The 22,151-nt window shown below is 42.1% G+C and overlaps 1 protein-coding gene across 5 annotated transcripts; it reads right to left on the bottom strand.

The window, feature by feature from the left end:
* Positions 1 to 21: 21 nt before the first annotated feature.
* On the bottom strand, positions 22 to 21,610 carry LOC108092444 (ABC transporter G family member 21). 5 transcript variants are annotated; one of them, XM_017192025.2, is made up of 9 exons: positions 21,249 to 21,610; positions 19,217 to 20,478; positions 3,291 to 3,482; positions 2,653 to 3,064; positions 2,341 to 2,596; positions 1,595 to 2,257; positions 1,384 to 1,540; positions 1,048 to 1,314; positions 22 to 978 (listed from the first exon to the last, which is right to left on the bottom strand). In XM_017192025.2, exons 2-9 carry the CDS (start codon positions 20,170 to 20,172, stop codon positions 783 to 785), a joined length of 3,099 nt encoding a protein of 1,032 aa, XP_017047514.1. In that variant the 5' UTR covers positions 20,173 to 20,478; positions 21,249 to 21,610; the 3' UTR covers positions 22 to 782. The 5 variants fall into 5 exon arrangements, with proteins under 5 accessions (XP_017047514.1, XP_017047516.1, XP_017047515.1 ...); XM_017192027.2 differs by lacking the exon at positions 21,249 to 21,610 and adding an exon at positions 20,883 to 21,055; XM_017192026.2 differs by lacking the exon at positions 21,249 to 21,610 and adding an exon at positions 20,796 to 20,885.
* Between the last annotated feature and the right edge of the window lie 541 nt (positions 21,611 to 22,151).

Raw genomic sequence — 22,151 nt, 5'->3', positions numbered from 1 at the left:
ATTTAGTTCAGCTTACATTTGCATGTATATTTAAATAAGTTTAATTACATATAATTAGATAATATAAACAAAATACAATTTAGGCCGTAGGCTCATGCACATTTGTGCGGATCTCCTCCATTTGTAATTACATTATTTGCTTTACACTTCTCCCGACGAGCACCATTCGCTGGTGCCGCCCCTTTAAAACTAATTAAAAATCTAGCATACTAAATCACAGTGTTTTTTCCCAAGCGAAAAAAATTTGCAATATTCTACAAAATTACTAGCGTTTTCGATTTAAACATACAGATATGTAGATATACGTGTGCGGGTTTGGGGAATCGGGCAGACAGCTGAATTACTTCCTGGGGCTTTAAAACGTACATTAAAACATAAAGTTGGGCGTTCCATCCTCTATTCTCGTGTTCCTGCGGCAAAATAGCCAGTAATAACATAAACGGCTAACAATTAAAATGCGTAAAACAAAACAATATTAACGTTTACAAACAGTTCTCCGCACTGCCCATCCGCAAACCTCAACTGAACTATAGGATTATAGGATTTTAGGATCGTAAGGATAATCGTAGTTATACTCGGGTAATCGCTAAACATAAATGGTGTGGCTTGAAAGTAAATTGAATCACAAGTTGGCGCAATTTAGCAAGTTTGATCAGTTGTAGCGTTATAGAAACGGAAAACGCGAAACGGGAAACGGGAAACGGGAGGCATTAACTAATTACGTATCACTGGTTCGATGTCTGCTCGGATTGATTGATTGATGTTCCATATAGCTGTTGATATCACGTCTTCTTGGGGCACCGCAGGAAGCGCAGCACCGCGTACCCCAGGCAGCGGAACACCAGGAAGAACATCATCAGGATCAGCGTGTTCAGCCACAGCGGCGACGTCGAGTTTTGGGCCTTGAGTATTTCCTCGTATGGAATGAATTCGGTTGACTGCTGTTTGCAGATCTCGTAGCTGCTTGGCGAGCCACAACTGAACCAATAAAATATAGTTAATTAGATAAAGTTAAAACAATTCTATTACATCTTAAGGATTGCTCACCCTATAGCCGCTCCCTCGCGGAACTCGAGAATCTGCATGTTCTGGTAGGCGTAGTGGATCATCGAGGTGTATCGGATCCAACTTAGGCCCTCCGGAATGCGGGACGACAGGTATCCGCCGAACAGTTGGGTGGCCAGCGTGTACAGAGCACTGAGGGTGATGCTCACATTCATGTCCATGCAACAGGCTCCGATGAAGAAGCCCACGCTCTGGGCCACAATCGTGTTGATCAGCAGGAAGATGAGCATCAGGAAGAAGAGCTTCAAGCTGCGGGTATTGAATAAGAGTAAATGAAATGAAATAATCCATTATTATTATTGGATGTACTATCCCTACCTAGTGCAGCCCAGCATGGGGTAGCTGATCATGAGGTAGACCGTGGGCAGAGTGATCACCAGAGGCAGTTCGGCACACATCTTGGCCAGATAATAGGCGGATAGTCTGTAGGCCCCGGAGCGGCGTTCCTTGCTCACCACCTCTCGCTCCGAGGGGACTATAAAAATTAATTAGATTAATTATAGTAAACGATCTTTAGAAAAGGACTCACATGAATTGAGCGCCCCGAAGAGGGCGAAGAGCATCCAGTAGGTCTGCGAGAAGAACATCCAACCCTGGAGGTCGTGCAGGAACTCCTCTGTCCTGGGTAACTGAAACCAGATGGCGCCGGCCATCAGGGCCAGGCCGATGGTCTGGAACCAGTTGAGCTTGGAGAGCATGCGCGGCTTGGCCTCCTTGAAGTTGCGGCTCGACAGCACGCAGAACTGGGTGTGGAAGCTGGTGGGGTACGAGAGCCACTCGTCATCGGCGGAGTGTCCCGCCGAAGGACTGGACGCACTGTACGAGTGGCAGTCGCTGGAGGCGCAGGAGCTGAAGTTCGACTGCGAGTCGGCGGCGCACCACACCAGCTGCTGGGCCGCCTCCTCGTCCTCCTCCAGTTGCTGGCAGTTGTTGCCCGAGTGGTGCAGGTTCTCGTACTGGTGGTGGTGGTGGTGCCGGCCGGACCTCTGGTTGTTGTAGTAGTTGTTGATGATGTCGTCGATCAGGATGCTCTCCGGCTGCTTCTTGCCCTTCGCAATCCCCTCCGGATTGCCGACCACCTGGTGGTTGTGGCTGCTCGTGATGCAGTTCCTGTTCAGATAATTTCCGTGGGACTCCTTGGCGGCGATGAAGAGCTTCTCGCGGATGTCCGGATGCGACTTCAACTGCTCCACTGGAAAGTAGAATTAAGTGATTAATACTTGTACTTAAGATGCAATCAAGAATCCAAAAGAATCCCTGTGAACCTAGACTTACACACAAAGTCGGCGGGATTGTAGTGCGGCTTGATGGTGACCCCGATTTCCTCGAAGTGCCGATAGATGTTGTGCACATCCCCGAAGTAGGCAGTGCGTCCCTGGTGGAGCAGCAGGAGCTTGTCGAACATGTGGAACATCTGCGAGGATGGCTGGTGCACACTGATCACAATGGTTTTCTGCTCCAGTTGGGCGTACCTCTTGAGCACCTTCATCAGCGAGATGGCCGAGTGGCTGTCCAACCCGGAAGTGGGTTCCTACAAACAAAATGATTATATAATTTAGAATTTAAGAAAGCAAGATATCAACTTACATCCAGGAGCATCAGCAGCGGATTGGTGAGCAGTTCGCAGGCGATGTTCGCCCGCTTTTTTTCCCCTCCGGAAAGTCCTCGGTTGAGGTAGTCACCGAACTTGGTCTGCTGGCAGCATCCCAGCTCCAGGGCGTCCAGGATGTGGTCCACCTGGCGCATCTTCTCCGCCCGCGGCATCGACTCCGGCAGACGGAGGAGCGCCGTGTAGACCACCGTTTCGCGGAGGGTCAGTTGCGGGAAGAAGATCTCCTCCTGGAGAACATAGCCGATCCTCCGGCGCCACTTTTTGGTCAGCGGCTCGCGGTTGAGGAAGACACTCCCGCTGTCAATGTGCCGCTGGCCACTGAGGCAGTCCAGCAGGGTGGTCTTTCCACTGCCCGAAGGACCCATGATGGCCAGGACCTCGCAGGGACTGCAACAAAGTGGTTTGGGGAAAGAGAGAAACGCTGGATTATTGGTTACAGGCGGCTGAGTGGTGCTGATGCTACCAACTTTTAAATCGATTATACAGAATTGTATTACTCAGATTGGATGCGATTTATTATTTAAAGGTACTTTATTTATAATTTAAAGTTGGCAGCACAGCATGGAGTTGCTTGTTTGGATTTTGGGTGCTCTTGTTCCGTTGATCTTGTTACCTGACAAATCCACTCACATCGGAAAGTATTTGGCGTTCGTTGTGCAAGACGTTCAGGTTCTGAAAAGTCAGCTGCAGACTGTGTTGCGGCTGACTCTGTGGGTGGTGATGTGGGTGGTGGCTGTTGCATATGTTGATGTTGTGATGCTGCTTCTGCGGGCTGACCGGGCACTTATCGAAGTGATAGGAGTTGCTGCAACGGGAGATAATGAGAGATAGAGATAAGATAGGATAATTACGCTTGAAATGTCAAAATAAAAACATTTAAATACAGAGCGAATAAAAGTAATAGCACAAGCTGATTTTAAAGTGAAATTTTCCCAACGCACTCAAAAGCTTCCTTATTCTTATCACTTAAATTTCCATATTTTTCCCGCATTATCATGTAACGGAACGCCACAAACCTTTTGTTGATGTTCGTGCGAAACAAAACAAAACAAAAGTCAATGTCCCCACGGGGCAGGCAAAAGGCAAAAGTAAAATCAGTGCGACAAAAGTCGGGGGATATGGCGATACAATATACAATATACAATACAGTTACTCGCACTCGCTCTTGTTCCCACTGTCAACTGTTATCGCCGATATCACATGTGTGGCGGTCGCATTATCACTCAAACACACGCACACACACACACACACACGCACACCAGCGCGAAGAGAGCGCGTTGATCGGAGTGGAAATGGAGCTGAGAGTTCTGGAGCGGTGCGTGCTCGTAATGCTCTGATACCCAGTATTCGAAGAGATAGTACGGATATATAGGGTTTTTCGAACTGGAATATCTAAGTTGATATTATAAAATCTTCTGGTAAAGAATTCCAGAATTCAAAGAAAATATGAAAAATATTTTGGATACCCTTTAAGCTGTTAAATTTACATCACTTATAATTCTCATTATTTATTTATTATTTTTTTTAAGTATATGTATGTAGTACGAGAAACTTCAATAATTACTCTCTCTCTCTCTTTCTGTTCCCCTTTCATTTCCCAGATTCCAAATCTTATATAGTCCAAACAAACACTTTTGAGTAGTTTTTGGTTTAAATGGTATCTTGGGTATTTTGGAGTCGGAAAAGCCGCCGGCGGCCTTCTCACTTGCTTTCTTCTGTTTCCCGACTCTCGGTCAATGCTTCGACTTTACTCCCACCACGCACACAGACACAGAAGGGCACACACAGACACGAGCACACGCACACTGGCTGAGGCACTGGGAGTCAATAGCCTCTTGCATGGTGGATTCTACTCTGTTCTTGTGTACCTATCAAATTTATTTAAATATCCCACTCGGCCAGATGGGCCTTCGCCTTATGAATAGAGCGTAGATAACGCCGTTATAGTTATAACATCTATTTCTATTTGTGGATCGAGCAAACCAAGGCGAACCGCACCGCACCGAAACGAAGCAAACCAAACCGAACCACCGCATCCATCCAGGCAGCATCAAATTATTCGGTGAAGAGCAGCACATTTAATTTACAAATTATACAGAGAAATGTAAATTCCGCCGATCGACTCCGGTAGGCGCCGAAAGTAAATAGAGAGTCCGGTCGAGTGCATTGAACCGCACTCGCTAGCTGCGTGAGTGCGAGCGGGACGGGGGAGGCGGTCCGGGGGAGGGGGGCGGGGCTCGGTGCCGCGGGGAAAGGGACGGCCAGATAGGGGGCCTGAGTGGGGGTCAATGCAGTCAGCAGACAACAACGACAAACAAAGCCACAGCTCACAGATACACACCAATACCAGCGCAGGCACACGCACTCGCACAGGCTGCATGCAAAGTATCTGATGAATACATTTTATTTTTATGTGCTTTTTCTGCCTGCCGTCAGCAGTCCCCAGCTCCCCATTACCCCCGCCCGCCCCCTTTGATCCCCCTCCGCTACAATAGCCAATGTCCGGGTCGAATAGTCAGTTCTCAATTACCCAAACCGAACCGAAAAGGATAAAGTTTTCATTTTAACTTGCAATTAGTGACGTTCCAATCAGTCTGTTATCAGTTTTTGAGAACCTGATGACAGTTATATATTTTAATGAAAATCAGCTGTAAGATTTCCTTTTTATTTCAGTTCCTTTTCCGTTTTATGGCTTATAAAAATGTCGACGCAAGAGTACGAAAGAATATATAGTTGATTTGGAGTTAAGAGCTTCAGACCATATAGGTTTCTTTTCATTGCGTTTCTGGGAAACCAAATACTTTCGCTTGCGAAAGAAACCCCGACGCTCCAACTTTCCAAACTAAAAGTTTGACAGGAGGCGATTGCAAGTAGTTTCCCTTCCCACTAAGATGAGCTTAGCGTTCGAACTACTGACACGGTTTCCACAGAAATGCGAACGATGCACAGAACAGTGATTTGTGGCTCAAATGGCAAAACACGTGACCCCACTTTCGGGGTCATTTCACACGAGCCAAATTTTTGTTCAGTTTCTGCTTTGTGGGGGAGAAACTGTTGGTGTGTCTGGGAAAAGTATTTTGAGTTCGCTGGTTTCTGCAGGCCCCCTGCTTCAACTGTCAATTTAACTTTCTTTCCGCTTACAAACGACATTCGAGCTCCGCTCGGGGGTTGCGTGCCAAAGATCACGTAGACCAACAGTCAAAGACCTTGGATAATGGGAAAATTCAGTTCTGTAGAAAGGATATTTAAAATCCAATCTCGAAGAAAAATGTTTTGGGAGTAAAAGGTAAAAAATTCTTATTGATAAACCGTAAACCATCAAAGTAATGAAGATTAAACAACGTATCCTTACTCTTTAACTAGTAATCTTATTTAGCCAAGAACATTTCCTATTCCAATTACAGAAGTTTGTTATTAGGTAATCTTGATCTGAGCGATCTTAACTCCATCTGTTTCCTAAACTTCTAAAAGCACTCTCTCGAAAAGCTGGCGAGACCATTAGCCCCACGGCGACTTCCCCAAAAGTTTCCCCAGACTCAATAATTTACGTAATTAGCCCGCTGTGACCTCCTCCGAGGGGCCAAGAAAGCCAACTTACTGACCAAGTAACCGGGTAACAATTTACCTAACCCACGGCTATGATGCCATTCATTATTTCTTTTTTCGGCTCTTGATTAAGGCCAGCAACAAAGCGGAAAAAAAACTAAATCTTCGTTTTTTGGCGTCGCTTTCTTGGGGAACTCTCCTCGAGGAACTGGAACTGGCTTCTTGAATACGCGAAAAGGTTATTGACTCTTACAACAAGCAAAACAGACGCCAAAATAAACCAACAACAGCAACAACAACAACAAAAACAGCAACAACAAAATAATATAATTCACACACACGCAAAGAGGGAGAGAGAAAGGTGGAGAAAGAGCAGGATGGAGACATCGCAAAAATTACGTGAAAGTTTGGCATTGCATACAGATCCCATTGTGTGCAAGTGTGTGTGTGTGTATGTGTGTAGCACGCAATCAAAAGAAAAATTTTTTAAATTCTTATCTCGTTTTTTGTCGTATTTAATATGGGTTTTGTTGCCCATTGTATTTGTGAATACGTTGACCGATATTAAACAAGTTGCCAAATAAAACAGATGATCGTTGATACGTATAAATCGTATAAACAGACGAGTTCACAATTTTAATCCTTTATCCTATCTTGCCCAGCAATACAACCGAAAATATTCTAAATATTCTAAAGTAGCCTTAAAAGTGACATAGTTGCCACTTCAGTCACTAAGTTAATGTGACTTAAAAACTAGTTAGCTTGTCAATAATTTAGAATTTCAGAGAATACACTCTCCACCTTAAAGTTCTTAAGCATATACTAGTCTTTTCCTTTAATTACTCCTATTAATTTGAACGCAGCTGTGCAAGGGCTTGAAGAGTTCATTGACTTTGCCTTTGTTTTGCTTTTTGTTTTGTTTGTTTTATTTTCTGCCGTCATAATTTCAATATAAATAGATGAATAGAAAACAAAGTGATTTAAAAATTGGGTCACCAAATTTGTGCAATTTATTTGATGTGCTGTTTTTAATTAAAAATTTGTCGTGCGTTCTTTTTTTGCGTCGCTCTGCTTTCATTGAACTTCCTAAAACATTTGAAAAAATTCCTGATTGTCGCGTCATTGCCATTGTTTTTTTTTTTTTACCATTTATACGAGTTTGGTTTTGTAGCTATGACCACGCTCAATTGACTTTTTATTTGCGTGCCTCGCTTTTGGATCTGCTTCTTTCTTTGTGTGCCTGCTCCTTCCTCTTCCTCTTCCTCCTCCTCCTCCTCTTCGACTTGTTTTATTTTCTTTTTTTCGGCGTGTTACTGACCCAATTCTTTTGGCAGTGTTTTTTTTCTTGGGGCTGCGGGTCTTCTTTGACTGAATTTCATTTGACTTTTTCGTTGGTCATTTCTTTTTGATTTGTTATTTATTGCTGGCTTAATTTGTGGCCTTCTGCTATGAACGGGGAACTATTCAAATTATTTAAGCATTTGTGTGCGATTTTTGTTTTGCACTTTTGACAAATGTGCCAAGGCTTTTCGAGTTTTTTGGGTTTCAAGTCGGGACTGGAATCGCCAATCGGGGAAATGCAGGTCAGGCGAAAGAGAGTGGCAAGATAGCCCACTGCTGGCAGAACAACATGTCGTATACGTAATTTATGCATGCATATCATGCATATTGATATCAAGTATCCGCGGCCAGACCAGTTTCTCAAAGTTCTCTCTCTTTTCCCGCAATGCTGTGTGGGTGTTTCGGCTTCTTGGCTATTCATTTATTTTTTCCCTCGTTTAATTGAATTGGAAAGGTGGCAAGAGCGAGAAGACATGATGATTGCAATAGAAAGCAGAACTCCAACTAAGCCAAACTACTTTCTGAGTTGACCAACTTAAAACGAGGATTAATCTTTAGACTTAACTCGTATCCTTTAATTTGAAAGGACTGCAACAAAGGTAACTCTCAAAAGTATGCTATATTATAAGTCTGAATAACAATTAATAATTTTGTGTAATATAAATAAGGATAATGGTGTTTCAGTTAAGAAAATCATCTCTAAAATCTTTCTTAAAGCAATCCCCAATTAGTTCAAGTACTACTTAAACTACCACCTGTAAACTGCACTTGTATATGCTTATCTACTACAATAGCCCATAATTTACAATATGTTACATGCATTGAGCGTGAAAAGTTATGTGACACCCAGCCACTACCCCCGCGAATAACCTTTAATGGCCGTCCCAACGACCCGGGAGCAAAGTTACGTAACTTGCTGGCGGCGTAATTGAAATGTGGGGTCAAAACCATTCCAAAGAAAAAGGGGAGTGCTGATGTCAAAGGGGGCGGAGGCAGTGGCAGTGGCTGGCGAAGCCAAGTCGAGTCAAGTGCCACTTGTTGCCCGCCACTTGACTTCGAGAGAGGGTGGTGCGCTGGCGGTGTTTATCTGATGCCACTTGTGGGGGCAGGAAGCAAATATCGCGCATACGACATGTGTTCGCCGGGCGCTTTTTGTTTGCCGGGCGGGCAGCGAGTGAGTGCTTTCGAGCGTCGCCGGCAGCCGTCGGTTCAAGTTGCAATAAAGATTCAAAACGCAGATGAAATGGCGGCTGTGCCGTGACTTTTCAGGCGAGATATATGGCAAATGAAACAAGAAAGCGCTTTCTTCTTTCGGCTTTGGCTTGGCTTTGGCTTTGGCTTTGGCATCGACTTGGGCTTGGGCTGCCTCTGCAGCCTCATCCACTGCGGTTTCACGAACTTTCACGTCATTGTGTGGTAATTAGCTGAGCTGGGAATTATGCTTCCTAGTTGGCAATTGATTGGCATCCATCTGGGGCGTCTCTGCGCCGGCGAACCACCTCAACCACTCAGCTCCCCGCACCCGCTGGTGCGATCTGGCGATCTGGAGATGTGTATAATTTAGCATATTAATTGACACAGTTTCTAGTGTTTCTTTCTTTGCCTTTCTGCAGCTCTGGCTCACGCACTTTCTCCCCGAGACGCTTCAGGAAACTTTATGAACTATGTAAAAATTATAAAAATGCTGTTGAAATTGCATGGTGAAAAAAATGTCGCATGAAAGCAGCCGCAAGTGAAAGAAATGCTAAATGCAATTTATTAGCTGAAAGTGCCACTGCAATTGGGTCAGCGCAAGCACCTGAGAATTCCGATTCACACCTGTCTGTTTGGCCGGTCCGGGCGGCAGTTGCATCACCTCATTTAACAGTTAAAACGCCGATATATAGACGTAGATAAAACAAAGCACAAAGCCCGCAGTGTGAATTAGTTGGGCAAATATTGGAGGTGCAGTTGAGTGCGATTTCTGTTGCCTTTGCCGAAAAGGAAGTAAACAGCGGAACAGCCTAACGCGGCTTTGGGTAACCTAAAATTGATTTCAAGACTTCACTGTTTACATTAACTTACCAAAACAGCCTTCCACTTAAATCAAGAATTAGATCTTCAAACAATTTTCGCATACAATCCCTTCTAAACTTTCAAGATGCAAGAGAACCAATGGCGATTATCACCCCGCATGAGTGTGAGTCGCTATCTGACGACACAACCCACACCGAAGACAATTCGAGAAAAGAAAACCGAGTGAAACTGGGGAAAAAGTCGACACAAAAATGTCTTTGACTGCGGAAAATGAGGCAGCGAAATGTCGTAAACAATGCACCCGGCGAAAGGCGGAGAAAAGTCTAAAGTATCTGCAACTTTGTACACACCATGTGTAAATTCAGCTGGCTCCCCGCATAAATAATACGTATTTCGTGGCCTTGCAGCTGTCAAAAAGTGTATCTCGCAGCCAAAGTATCTGCATCTGACAGCCGAGCATCGCAATCCAATTTGAGCCAATTTTCGGTCGCCAGACAAGACAATTAAGTGAGCATTGAACTTTGTTGGTCGGAATTGGCTGGCCCAACTTTCATTTAGTCATTTTAGACATTGAATTTTAAATTTTTGTAAACTTATTAGTCCATATATGAACACCAGCTTTCAGTACGAAAATATTTAGAATTTTTTATTCTGGTATTTTTATTTGGTATTACCTATTTTGAAGCACTTAAGCATTTCGGTAACATTTTAATACCAATCACGTAAGTATAGGTTTGAATTTCGAGTGAGGGCGTGGCATGTTTTTATTACGTTCCAAATATAATTTTAATGCCTGTTATTATGGTCGATGAGCTTGTTTCGTTCGCCCATTTACGGTAAATAGTCTAATTATAGTGCGATCTGGTACGCCCCCTCTATCCCGCCCCCAGTCATCGTAATTTTTGGGCGTAGTTGTTAAAATTACACACTACAGCCGACTTAATGACTTAACCCAATTGTGGGAAAGTTCAGCGGAATATGTCGGCGTACGATTGTTGTATATGACTTGGCGGAAGTGTGTGATTAAATTAGCCCCGTTGGTGAATGGGGAAATTGGTTTACTTATTTTGGACGAGTTTGGTTGGTAATTTAAATAATTTGCCATTCGCGAAACTCGTAGTAGGAACAAAGAAAACAGAAATATAAATAAAGAAAGGGATTTATAATCAAAGCTCCTGATTTCATTACATATTCCTCGATCGTTGTCTAAAGTCAATAAAAATCCTTGAATAATTGCAAATAGCCCGCAAAAAAGAATAAGAACAAAATGGCAAGAGCGATGAGTCAGCAAAAAAAAGTAAGAGGAAGAGGAGGAGGAGGAGGAGGAGAAAGGAAGAGGATAAATGAAATAGAATGAAATGATGCGAAATGAAATGCAACAAGGTAAACACAAACCACAAATTGCAGGGCAAAGCGAAGGCGAAAAACAAACAAACAACCGAGCAAACATACAAATGATGGTGGGGAAAGGTGGAGAAGGGGGAAGAGAGAAAACGAGCAAGACAACAACAAAATCGTAAAAGAAGAAGCAGCACAAATAAAACGTGCGAATGGCGCCCAACGTCAACGTCGGCGTCGGCAGAGGAAGAGGCAGCGACTGCGACGCAGGCCGTTGAACCTGCAAGTGGAGCTCAGAATTGGCGAAAGTGAAGACCCACTGCCGCAAGCGGAAGCGAGAGAGATGAACTGAGAGAGCGAGACGGACAAGGCACGATCTTCACAGTCTTCTGATGTTTTTGTTGTGGTTGCTGCTGCTGCGATGACGCAGTCGTCAGATAGCAACAAAATAACAATAAAAGAAACGGGGTCTAAAGTTTAACAATGATTGCTTGAATACCCTACAAGCTTTTTCTAGTGTAGAAAAAAGTGGAAGTTTCGGAAAACGCAGGGCTATAAGGACATACAATAAGGAATGATACTCAAATCTATATACATTTTGAAAACCCTATATTTATAAAAACTCTTTGTATGGTTATAATACCCCCAACAAGGGTATTCAAACAAAAGCTGATGATGGTGCAGAAACGAGAAGACGCGATTAGAAGAAACGGCTGGCAGTAGGAGGCTGCTGATGCCGCAAGACGGGGCTTCAGAAGAATTCGAGAGGGAGAAGGCGGGCGGCGGGCAAGAGACACACTAACTGACTAACTGAGTGACTGACTGACTGACTCTGGGATATCTTCTGGGCATCTTCTGCTTCATCATCATTAAGTTGATCTTCATTGGGCCGGCTTTAATGCAGGCGCTTCTTGGAAGTCAACCCGACCACCGAAAATAAAAGAAAGACTCGAAACGGCTGAAAAGCGAAAGAACCCGAGAAATTCTGAAATTCTTGATCGCATCGGGCACACGCAACGTGCGAGCGAAAGAGACGGGCGATGGGGGGCAATTTGTTTAAAATGTAGGTCTATGGGTTTCACGAAATCCTCTATGGGGCACCGGTCCCCTTGGCAACAGATCACAGATGGCAACTCAGAACCAGAAAAAGAACAAAAAAGAGAGGTTGAAGTGGTCTTTGGCTTTCCTTCCATTATTTGGCCAAAAGTTCTCTGCTGCCAGCAGAACACGCAATTGCACTCAGGAAAATTGTGAAGACGAACTAGTATTTTATACTTACAGTTCTCGTATCTTTTAGGTTATACGAAGATTTCGAAATCTGAGACAAACTTTTATAATTATTTTGTATTTTTCTTAGAATTTAGAAAACGTATTATTAAGCAAAGATAAGCATACAAACAAAAACATAAATATTGGTGCGAAAACAAACAAAGTCCATTCAGTCGACTAAGCAAAAGAAAAAATGCAACTCATAAACTTTGAGATTTGATGTTGAAGCGCCTTAAAAGCAATTCTCTTGCCTCAGTCTCCTTTTGTTTTTTAGTTATTTATTCTGGCCTAATGTCATTACACAAAACGAATTCAAAGCGAGCCAGCGAAAAAATGAAGCATAGCAATTAGTTTTATGGCTCGACGTCTGGTTAAATGCATTTGCCATTTTATTGCTGTGGCTGATTTTTATTTGAGATTTTTTTATGATTTAATGCTGGTCAGCCGGGCCAAATGGATAGTTAGACGAAATGTTTTATGTGCGTGTTATGCAACAGTTTCCAGTTTCCTTGCTTCGTTTTTGTACGGCAATTATCAAATGTGCGAGACGCCAATTTTATTTGGAGGAAATACTTCGAAAATGTTTTTTGTGCGAATATACATATATTGTTTGTAAAATAAATGGTTTCTATAATCCGACAAATTTATTTGAACAAATTATTTCGATAATGTAATAAATAAGATGATAAAGTTTCTAAAACACAACTCGGAAAATCGCAGAAAAATGCTCATACGCCAGGTGGGACCCCCAAGAGACCCAAACAAATAAATAAACTAATGAAATATGCAGTAATCATGGGGCTGCCGGGTTCAAGAACGTTCATTCGGCATGAACTTGTAAAGGTCATTAAATCTTTGCCATAGAAGTGAATGCACTCGACAACAACTATAATTTGAGCTCTTGAAAGCCGGCAATAATAAAATAACGTCAGATAAAAAGACCGCTGCAACCGCAATTTAAACTAATTTACAACAACACCAACAATTGGCCACAATGGCAATGACAATAATTTATTTTTGAGTTAATTTTTATTCGTTTGCTAAGGAACATCAGCGACGACAACAACAATAAAGCCACAGCATATGCAACTTCCAACCACAGACATTGTCAACTGTACAGTGTGTTGGAGTTACTAAAATGTAACATATTTAAAAATAAAAAAAATAAAAACAAGGCTAAAAATATTTGGCTTTAAGTTCTGCAATATAATTATTTGCAAATGAATGGTCAAAATAATATGCCAGGAAGTAACCAACTTGTTAAATTGCTAAAGAACAATAGTAAGATCTCTTGAAAAATATTTAAGCATATCATTATCAAAGAGGCCATCAAAGTTCTTATATTTTTAAAGTATTTTATAGGTGATGTGGAACCAGTGTGGCAAACTGTCGCCGCCGTTGGTCTTCGGTTTCAGTGACTGTGACTGTGACAGTGACAGTTGTCAAAGAGCGACGTTGGCCTCCATTGCAGCGGCTGCACCCGGCAAGCCCCCCTCTCTTTCTAGCCGCCTCCATCTGGCTCTCTGCCTCTCTCCTTCTAGCCCATCCACTCCCACTACGATTCCCAGTGCCATTCTTGTTCTCGTTCTCGTTCCCGTTCCCGATCCCATGGCCAATTCCCGACCCGCCGACCGTCAGTCATCAACGCCCCCGCACACGTGGCTCCCGCTTCGCGCCGTCTCTTTCTGGCGCAGTAGCCCCGTCGCCTTCGCACACCGTGTTATTGACACTGCACGCCTAACGGTAGATAAAACCCAAACAGGGCAGACAGCCCAGGCCCACAATGTATGCAGCCGCAGCGAGGAGAACTGAACTTAGTCGGGGAGTCGGAGGCACCCAGCTGCGACTCTATTTAGTTTTCTATTCTAGATTAAATTATAATAAATTGCAATTTTTCCGCCTTATTTACTCTATTCTCTTTTTTCGCCTGATTTTTTTGCCCTGCATTGCGCAATGCGTTTTCCTGTTTCGGTCGTCTGGCAATTTTTTGTTGTCATGTCTCGTCGGGGATTTCTAGATCACAGCTCGGAATCAGATGCATCTGGGCGCCCACGCTTGGAAATGATCTATGGTAGCATTAGGGAACTTTGAGATGAAGTGGCAATAACTGAATATTTAAATATCAGCTTAAATTTACTTTTAAGTAACATTACATACGCCACACTATGCGAAACTGATTTTCTGCTGTTCCTTCCTTGAAACCTTGAAATGCTATAGTTATACCTAGAATTTTTAACGACTCTCAAATATTTTATCCGAACAAAAAACATAACAAAATTCTTTATTATGCAAATACGTTTCGAACAAAAGATTCAAAATAGCAAAAGGACCAGGGAGCAAAGGAAGCCTCATTTTTCGGGGAAAAGCTTTTGTGAAGCCAGCTGCACCCTTTTTACCTGCCCCAAAAAACTATTCTCGCCTATTCTCATCTAGCCCTCAATCCTTTTAGCTACCTAGAGATTCGCATCTGACGCTCCTCCAAAAGAAATCAACCCGAACCCAAATTTAGCTACTGCGCCATTTGGAGTTTGCCTGCATTTGACGCGCCTCGAGATTTCTCTCCGAATTTATGTGTGCGTTATCATATTAAAACTTGACCTACATACGGGTTTAATAACCGGTTTACCCAACTAATGAAACTGTTGCTTGGATTGCCAAAAGTTTATCAACTCTGCAATAAATTTGATCCTGAGGGGTTCTGAGCCGACTCAAGAGAAAAAGATCTATCGCTCTTTGATTCGGAATTCGAATTTATTGTTTTGAAGGAAGAGCATTAAACTACATATATGTATGTACAGCCTCCTTAGCTTGGATTTGTTTGTATTATGTTTTTGGTACTCTTTATGGTTTGCTCTAGGGGAGGGTGGTCCCATACCGACCGGTCGTACCATACCGACCCCCCCCATGTTTCTCAGAGATGGCGATGCTAGCCGAATTGTCGGTAACTTCAGTGAAAAGCTGTTATAACACAGACATTTTGGAGATAGATAGCCACTTTGACTTATTTTGTTTCACTGCAATTTTTCCGTTTGTTTTGTTTCAAGGCCTGTGACATTTATTTTTGAGCTTTACTGAACTTGAGCTTAAATTTTTTTTTCTCCGCATAAAAATCGGAGAGTAAATTTTTCTGATCGTTGATAGTCCTAGCTTTCACTCACATAATTAGAATTACATCGCTCTTTGCGTCTTTAGTTAATGCCGAGCAGTTAATCAGAAAAGGTCGTGGTGGTCCGAAACCGACCGCTAGGCGATGGTCCGAAACCGACCCCCATTTATTGGCAGCTTAAGGGGGTCTTCCTATGTGACGGCCTGTTTTTTAGGGTTATTTTAGGATTTTTTTTCTACGACCAGTAAATATTTAGAGCTTCAAGTTTTTTATCATTTATTAACACATATTTGGACAGTATAAATAAAAAATTTCAGCAAAAAATATTTGGTCAAACTAGAGTTACAGCGCTCTGAACACCCCCGCCTCGAAAAAAAGAGCTCCCACTTCCTCCACGATTCCGGCTGATCGGCTTATCCGAAAAAAAAAAAGTAAACGGCGTTTTAATCTGTAGACTTAAATGCACGGAATGAACTACAATCAAATGAATATAAAAAAAATTGGATTTTTGATAGACATTTGAAAAAAAAGTTGCAAATTTGGCGTTTTTTTTTTTTTTTTTTTTGCTATAAAAAAATCGAAGTTTTGAAAATTTTCGATTGATAATAGTTCATTCCATGCGTTTACATATATTGAGTGTGCCCTGTAAATTTCAAGTAATTCGGTCCAGCCGTTTCTGAGATACAATGGAGGAAAGTTTGAAAAACACAGTTTTGAGAAAAACGCGTTTAAAGTTTCTAACCGCCAACTCAGCGCTTCGAACCGCTCTTTCTTTTACCTGCTGTATCTTTAAAACGACTTCGAATTTTCTAAAATCGCTTTACTACCGTATTCTAGACATGTTAAGGGAGCAATTTATGAAAAAAAAAAAAAATCGATTTTTTCAACCCATCACATAGGAAGACCCCCTTAATATGTCATAGCGTATTTTTGATGGAAAATATGAAAAAGTAAACAAGATTCAGTAAAGAAAAGTAACAGAAACAGCAAAAACATCAGAAGAAAGCGAAGAGACAGTCATCAACGAGCGGCTTTCGAAAAACTACGCGAAAACAACGCGAAAACTTACTATGAGAAAGAGGACAACTCAGACTTCATCAATTGACTACATTGCCCTTTATTTCATACATTAATTTTTATTTTCTGGAAAGAACCTTCAATATATTTCTTAATAAACGTCAAAATCATTAAATTCTATTTTATGTTATTAAATTTTTCTGTTAAGAAATAGGGGGTCGGTTTCGGACCACTACTTTTGAGTACGACCAAAAAGTAGAGTTTTATATTTGCCTGAATATCTAACGCTTCAAAGCACCTACGCACTTACTAATCATTTAGATGTATAGTAAACTGATCCCTCTACATAGTACTTTTTTGAACTGAACTGAAAAATTGATTTTTCTCACCTTTATCGCCTTTGCCTTTTAGGGGGTCGGTATGGGACCACCCTCCCCTACTCCACTTTCAAAAGCATTTCCAGTAAAACTCGCCACAAGCCGCATAGGCAAAATAAATAGCTGGAAAACACATTTTGGAGCGAAATCAATTGTTTGTGTTCAGCAAAGTTCAACAAACTGAAGTGGAACATAAACGCTTGAAATGTGAACCGAACCAATTGTTTCGATTTTAGGAATTCAAGTGAGATGAGTTTTCCATTTCATGTTTAGCGCTCTGATCAATAAAACGAATTATTCTAAACAAAACCGAGTTATTCCTTCAGTTACCACAATACTTCAGTTATTAAAATACTACAGTCTCTGTATGCTTCGGTTATATAAATCAAAGAACAATTGTAGATTTGATTTATGATACAATTTTACTTATGTAAAAATTAAAATGCTCAAAATTGTTCTGAATGATTCACTCATTACCAGTTAAAAGGCATTCCGCGATCAACAAGTTGCTGCTACCGTAGATGCTCTTATTTTCCGTACTTTTTTATTTTTACTTTTGTTGCTGCCAAATCGAGCATCGATTCCTCTGCCGTTTTGTTGCCGCTGCTGCTGCAACCAAAACTGGGTCAACTGTGAACCAATTTCAGGCAAAATTGCGACAACAGCAACATCAACAACAACAACAACAACAGCAACAGCAACATCAGCAGCAGCAGCAACGACTGCAGCAGCAAACACACAGTAATAATCACAAGAGCCACGGCGAAAATAAAACGTGCCACCAGATAAAGGCAAACAGCGAAAAAGATGCAGAAAATAAAATGCATTTAAATTGCTCTTCGGCCAAGAGAAGCGAACGGCAAATAGGGAAAAATAAAGACAGATCTTGGTATTGCATTCTCGAACAGTGAGTGAGGGCCGGAAAAAAGAACGCTGCCACGCCGAGTGCACTTTGAATCGCATAATAATTGAAAAATTTATGTTAAATGCACATAATGAAGCCTGCACTCGACAGCCATCGACCGACCCAACAATGTTCTCATTGTAATTTAATTTACTTAATTTGCCAACACATAATTGAGACTTGTGCGAACTCGATCTCGGCATTAACCCAAAGTCTGCCGCGCAGTCAGTCAGTCGGAGTGACAAACGAATTAAGATAAATAATTGAATCTGCTGGCCAGCTGACTTAAGTCAGAGCCACCCGCTTGGCTTTTTCGCGAATTGCAACAGATTGCAGCTCGGCAAATAGCAATGATTATGTTGATTTTCACAGCGTATTTGCTTTATAGCCAAACTTTAATTTGGGCCCCTCCAAAGGGCATGCCGAAATAATTGTGCAACCGACTTGAAGTTAATTGTAGTTCACCCCCAAAAACAAGAGGCAAACCAATTGTTCTTGTAGTTGCAACTTAAATTGTGATATTCTCCAAAATGTAAGGTTCAACAGTTAAAACAGTTAAATTGTTGACCCGGAAATATCGCTTATGTCGAAATTAAACTAAGGATGTAAAGCTTTCAACATTTTCTACAAAATTAGCAGAGCAGAAATACTAAGTCAACAGCTGCTGGCGTGGCTTAAAAACTCGTAGCCCGATGCAAAAAATGCAGGATGCACCAAGACAACGAAGCCGTGAGCTTGTGTATAATCCCCTTTAAGTGCAACAAAGTTGGGGATTGGGCCACAAAACTGAAGTAACGAGCAGCTCACATTCAAAACCTGCTCCTTGCGGAGAACTCGGTTCTCTTTATATTTTTTTCAGTGCGAAAGTGCATGCGTTTTTCTGCTATTCGACTTTTTTTTGGTTGCCTTATTTCCTTGTGTCTCCGTGCAAGATGTAACCCAATTTTATGGCGAAACTGCAGTTTTGACCTGTTTTAGCTTGTTGGCCCGAAGACGGGGTTGGCAGGATGCCAACTGGAGGAAGATTTGACCAACCAGATATTGCTTCCTGTCGGAGTCAACGAAGGGAGTATCCCCTAACAAGGCGATAATCTCAGGAAGTTTGAGTTTTAAAACTAGTTTTTAGAACGCTGGGTCATTGATAAAAATATTTTAAAAGCTGTTACGAAAAATGTATTGTTCAAATGTTTATCTTTATTGTTTTTATTCAAATTTTCTTATCCACTTGCAGTCAGCCAATTGCAATTTAATTTGAATTCCAATTCAGTGCATCAATTCAGCACCGACTAATGAAAGAAGCTACTGCCAAACTACTGCGCGATTGAAACTGAATTCTTTATTGAGCCTCGAGGAGTAGGAGTAATTTGTTCCCGCTCAAACTGTATAAATCGGGCCCCAACTCACTGTCAACCGAATGCAACCGGTTGCAAGACCGACCAACAATGTTGCCATGAGAACCCAGAGTTAGAAAAGCCCGATCTACCCTTGGATCGCCTCCACTTTCCCCTCCTTATTAAGAGGAGAGAGGAGGTCTGCCTGCATGCAAAAAAAGTCGCAGTTCGATTTATGTAGGTACGAGTTCTGCTCTGGCTCTGAAATTGGGTCACCGGTGATTGAACACTCACCTTTTGGCATCGACTAAAATGCTTTTGCCCATATTGGCCAGGCCATTGGATGACGTTAGATTATCCGTACTTGGTATCGTTGTCTGTGATGTGTGCGTAAATTCTGAGGATGTCGAGCTGGAAGATGACGACGACGATGATGCCGAAGAATCGCTGGCTGCCACCGATGTTGCTGCTGCTGCTGCTGCTGCTGCTGCCGCATCCGATGTTGCTGGCGGCGCAGCGGTGGCCGCCGATGTTGCCGGCTCCACTTCGATTTGGAGGCGACAATCGGCCACTATTTTGGCCAGGTTGCGTCGGCTGGCACTCACCAACGGTACCTGCTCCGTTGCCTCGTTGTCATTGTCCGATGATCCCATATCGACTGTCTCAACACTTTCCACGATCATCAAATTCATTGGCATTTTTTCGTAATGAGTCGCCGCCGCCGCTGCTGCTGCTGCTGCCACTTCACACTTTGCCTTTTTCTTGGCTCTCAGTTCCTCGGGTTCCTTTGGAATTTTTTGAATTTTTGCCAACTTGCGAGGAGCAACACAGGCGGCAGCAACTGCAACTGTTTCCTGTTTAGCTGGTAGTGTTGCTGCTAAAACTGCTGCTGCTGCTGTTGTTGCTGCTGTTGCTGCTGTTGTTGCTGTTGTTGCTGCTACTTTTAATGACTCCTCTACAACTTGTTCAGCTGCTCCTGCTGCTGCGGCTGCCGCTGCTGCTGCTGTTGACGATCCCGTCGAGTTTATTACCAACGGAGCTGCCGTCGTCGTTGTTGCTTTTGCTGTTGCTGTTGCTGTTGAATTTATAATTGCCGGCTGTTGTTGCTGCTGCTGATGTTGCTGCTGCTGTTGTTGTTGCTGCTGTTGTTGTTGCTGCTGCTGGGTTGCTAGCGCTGCGGCTCCACCTTCTGGTATGATTGTTGCAAAAATTTGTTCGCCAAATATGAAAAGATCCTTGGAAATAATCATTATCACCTTTTTGTGAACGCTTTAGCTCGCTGTTATTGCTGTTGCCGCCACAGTTTAAATATACGTACGTGTGTATTGGAGGATTTTAAATGTAAATCTTGTTTAAATATATATGCACGCGTGTGTATATATCTTTTCGTTTCGCCTTTTCGCTTGCACTCGCCTTAAACACGTTTCCTTTATTTTAATGCATTAAACATATTTCGTGGCGGTTGGGTCTTGGGTTTTGGGGATTTCTTTAAAATTTCATAATTCCCTGGCTTTGTCTGGCTCCTTTTTCTGTTATTTTCTTGAATTTATGGCAGACTGTAATATAATGAAAACAGAGAAGAGTAGAGGTATAATTAATATGACGGCCAGTTTTTCATAAATAACGAGTTGTATAAGTTGTGATATTAAATAAAAGAAAACTCAAAAAATTGCACAAAACTTCACTGAATGCAGCCTGCTAAAAAGCTGTTCATTTAAATCATGTTCGCCCTATAAAATCTTCAGATAAATTTACTGGTGTTACTCAATTTGTATTGCTTTTCAGCTGAAACTTAACAAAGTACATTATACTCAATAACCTCTAAAACTTTTTATTTTCATTATTATTTCAATAGAGTTTAAACCAAACTAACTTTTTCGGAACAGCTTTTAGTTAGTTTCACTTTGAATAATTTTTGCAAACCTTATTGGGCTTGTATAAATACTTTACAGTAACTAACTTTAATGTTCTTGGCACCAAATTCACTTTAACTTCAGTTGATAAACACACTCTAAATTCAAATTACTCCGAATGCAATTCAAATATATTTGGCCAGACGTCCCGGCGTCCCTCAAAAATGTTTGTTCGCCTTGGCTTTCTGCTTGAAAAATTCTCCAACAATTTCCTATATGCACTGCCGCCGAAACAGAAACAGAAAATGAAACAGAATCGGTGAGAAACCGGGAGAGGTGGAGACGTTTTGCCAATTTTGTTATATTTGTCAATTAGCCCGCGCGAAACAAAGCGCCAGAGCAAAACGTCAGTTTTCATTTTGTGCAATTTCATGTGTGCTTGAATAAAATATAAAGTAACAAAAACAACGCACCCAAAAAGCGATGGAACGTAATAAAATTCTTCTTTTTGTTTTCGGATGGGGTATTTAAAATCGTCAGCACTTTTTTTGCAACTTAAATAACTTTTTTGTTTTATTCATTAAACATATGTAGGTTTCTTGTAAACATTTTTGATAACACGCGAATTATTTTTGGGAGGAGGGGTTGGGGGATTGCAAAGCCGAACCGAGAAGACGGACAGATCGAACGAGTTGGGGAACGTAGAACGTAAAACGCTGGAAGAACACGGCGAAACCCAGAGAGCTATACTCTATTCCGCTTTTCCACACGACGCGAGTTCGGCGCGCTTGAGCATTGAAGAAAACATCCAACGGCGCCCGATTTCGATTTCGAACTGATCGCGGGACCGTTAAAGTTAAACGCTAGCGCTCTTGCTCCAAACCCCACTGCCACTGCCTCTGCCGGCGTCGCTGCTCCCATGAATGACATTCATTCTGTTCTCCCTCTCTCACTCGCTCGCCTTCCTGCGCTCAATATCTCTCTCCCACCGCGTAAGATCCGCACGTGCGTATGGCGCTTGCACAAAGAAAAATAGGTTTTCAATAATTTCAATTTATTAAATCTATTTTGGTGGTGTATTGTGCAAAAAGAAGGATTAGCGGAACATTTTTAGATCCCTACAATCATTTTTGATATAATTTTTTTTTAGGGTTAAGACTTATATCTTTTTTTTAAGTGCACTCTCTTTGCAGCCTCTTTCTCTCGCTCTCTTCTCCTTACACTTATGTTAAGTCGACTTTGTTAACATTGTATTACAAATGTTAACGGCTTACAGCAAGATCATTTCACCTGCTTTTCTTCACGAACCGTGTTAGTGTCATGTTATCGGCTTACAGTTCCTTCAGCAGACTGATAATACTCGTTGCTACATCATA

Source organism: Drosophila ficusphila, unplaced genomic scaffold (genome assembly GCF_018152265.1).
Source record: "Drosophila ficusphila isolate 14025-0441.05 unplaced genomic scaffold, ASM1815226v1 contig_412, whole genome shotgun sequence".
NCBI lineage: Eukaryota > Metazoa > Arthropoda > Insecta > Diptera > Drosophilidae > Drosophila > Drosophila ficusphila.
Note: the sequence above shows the minus strand (reverse complement) of the source record. Positions and strands in the feature narration are given on the sequence as shown.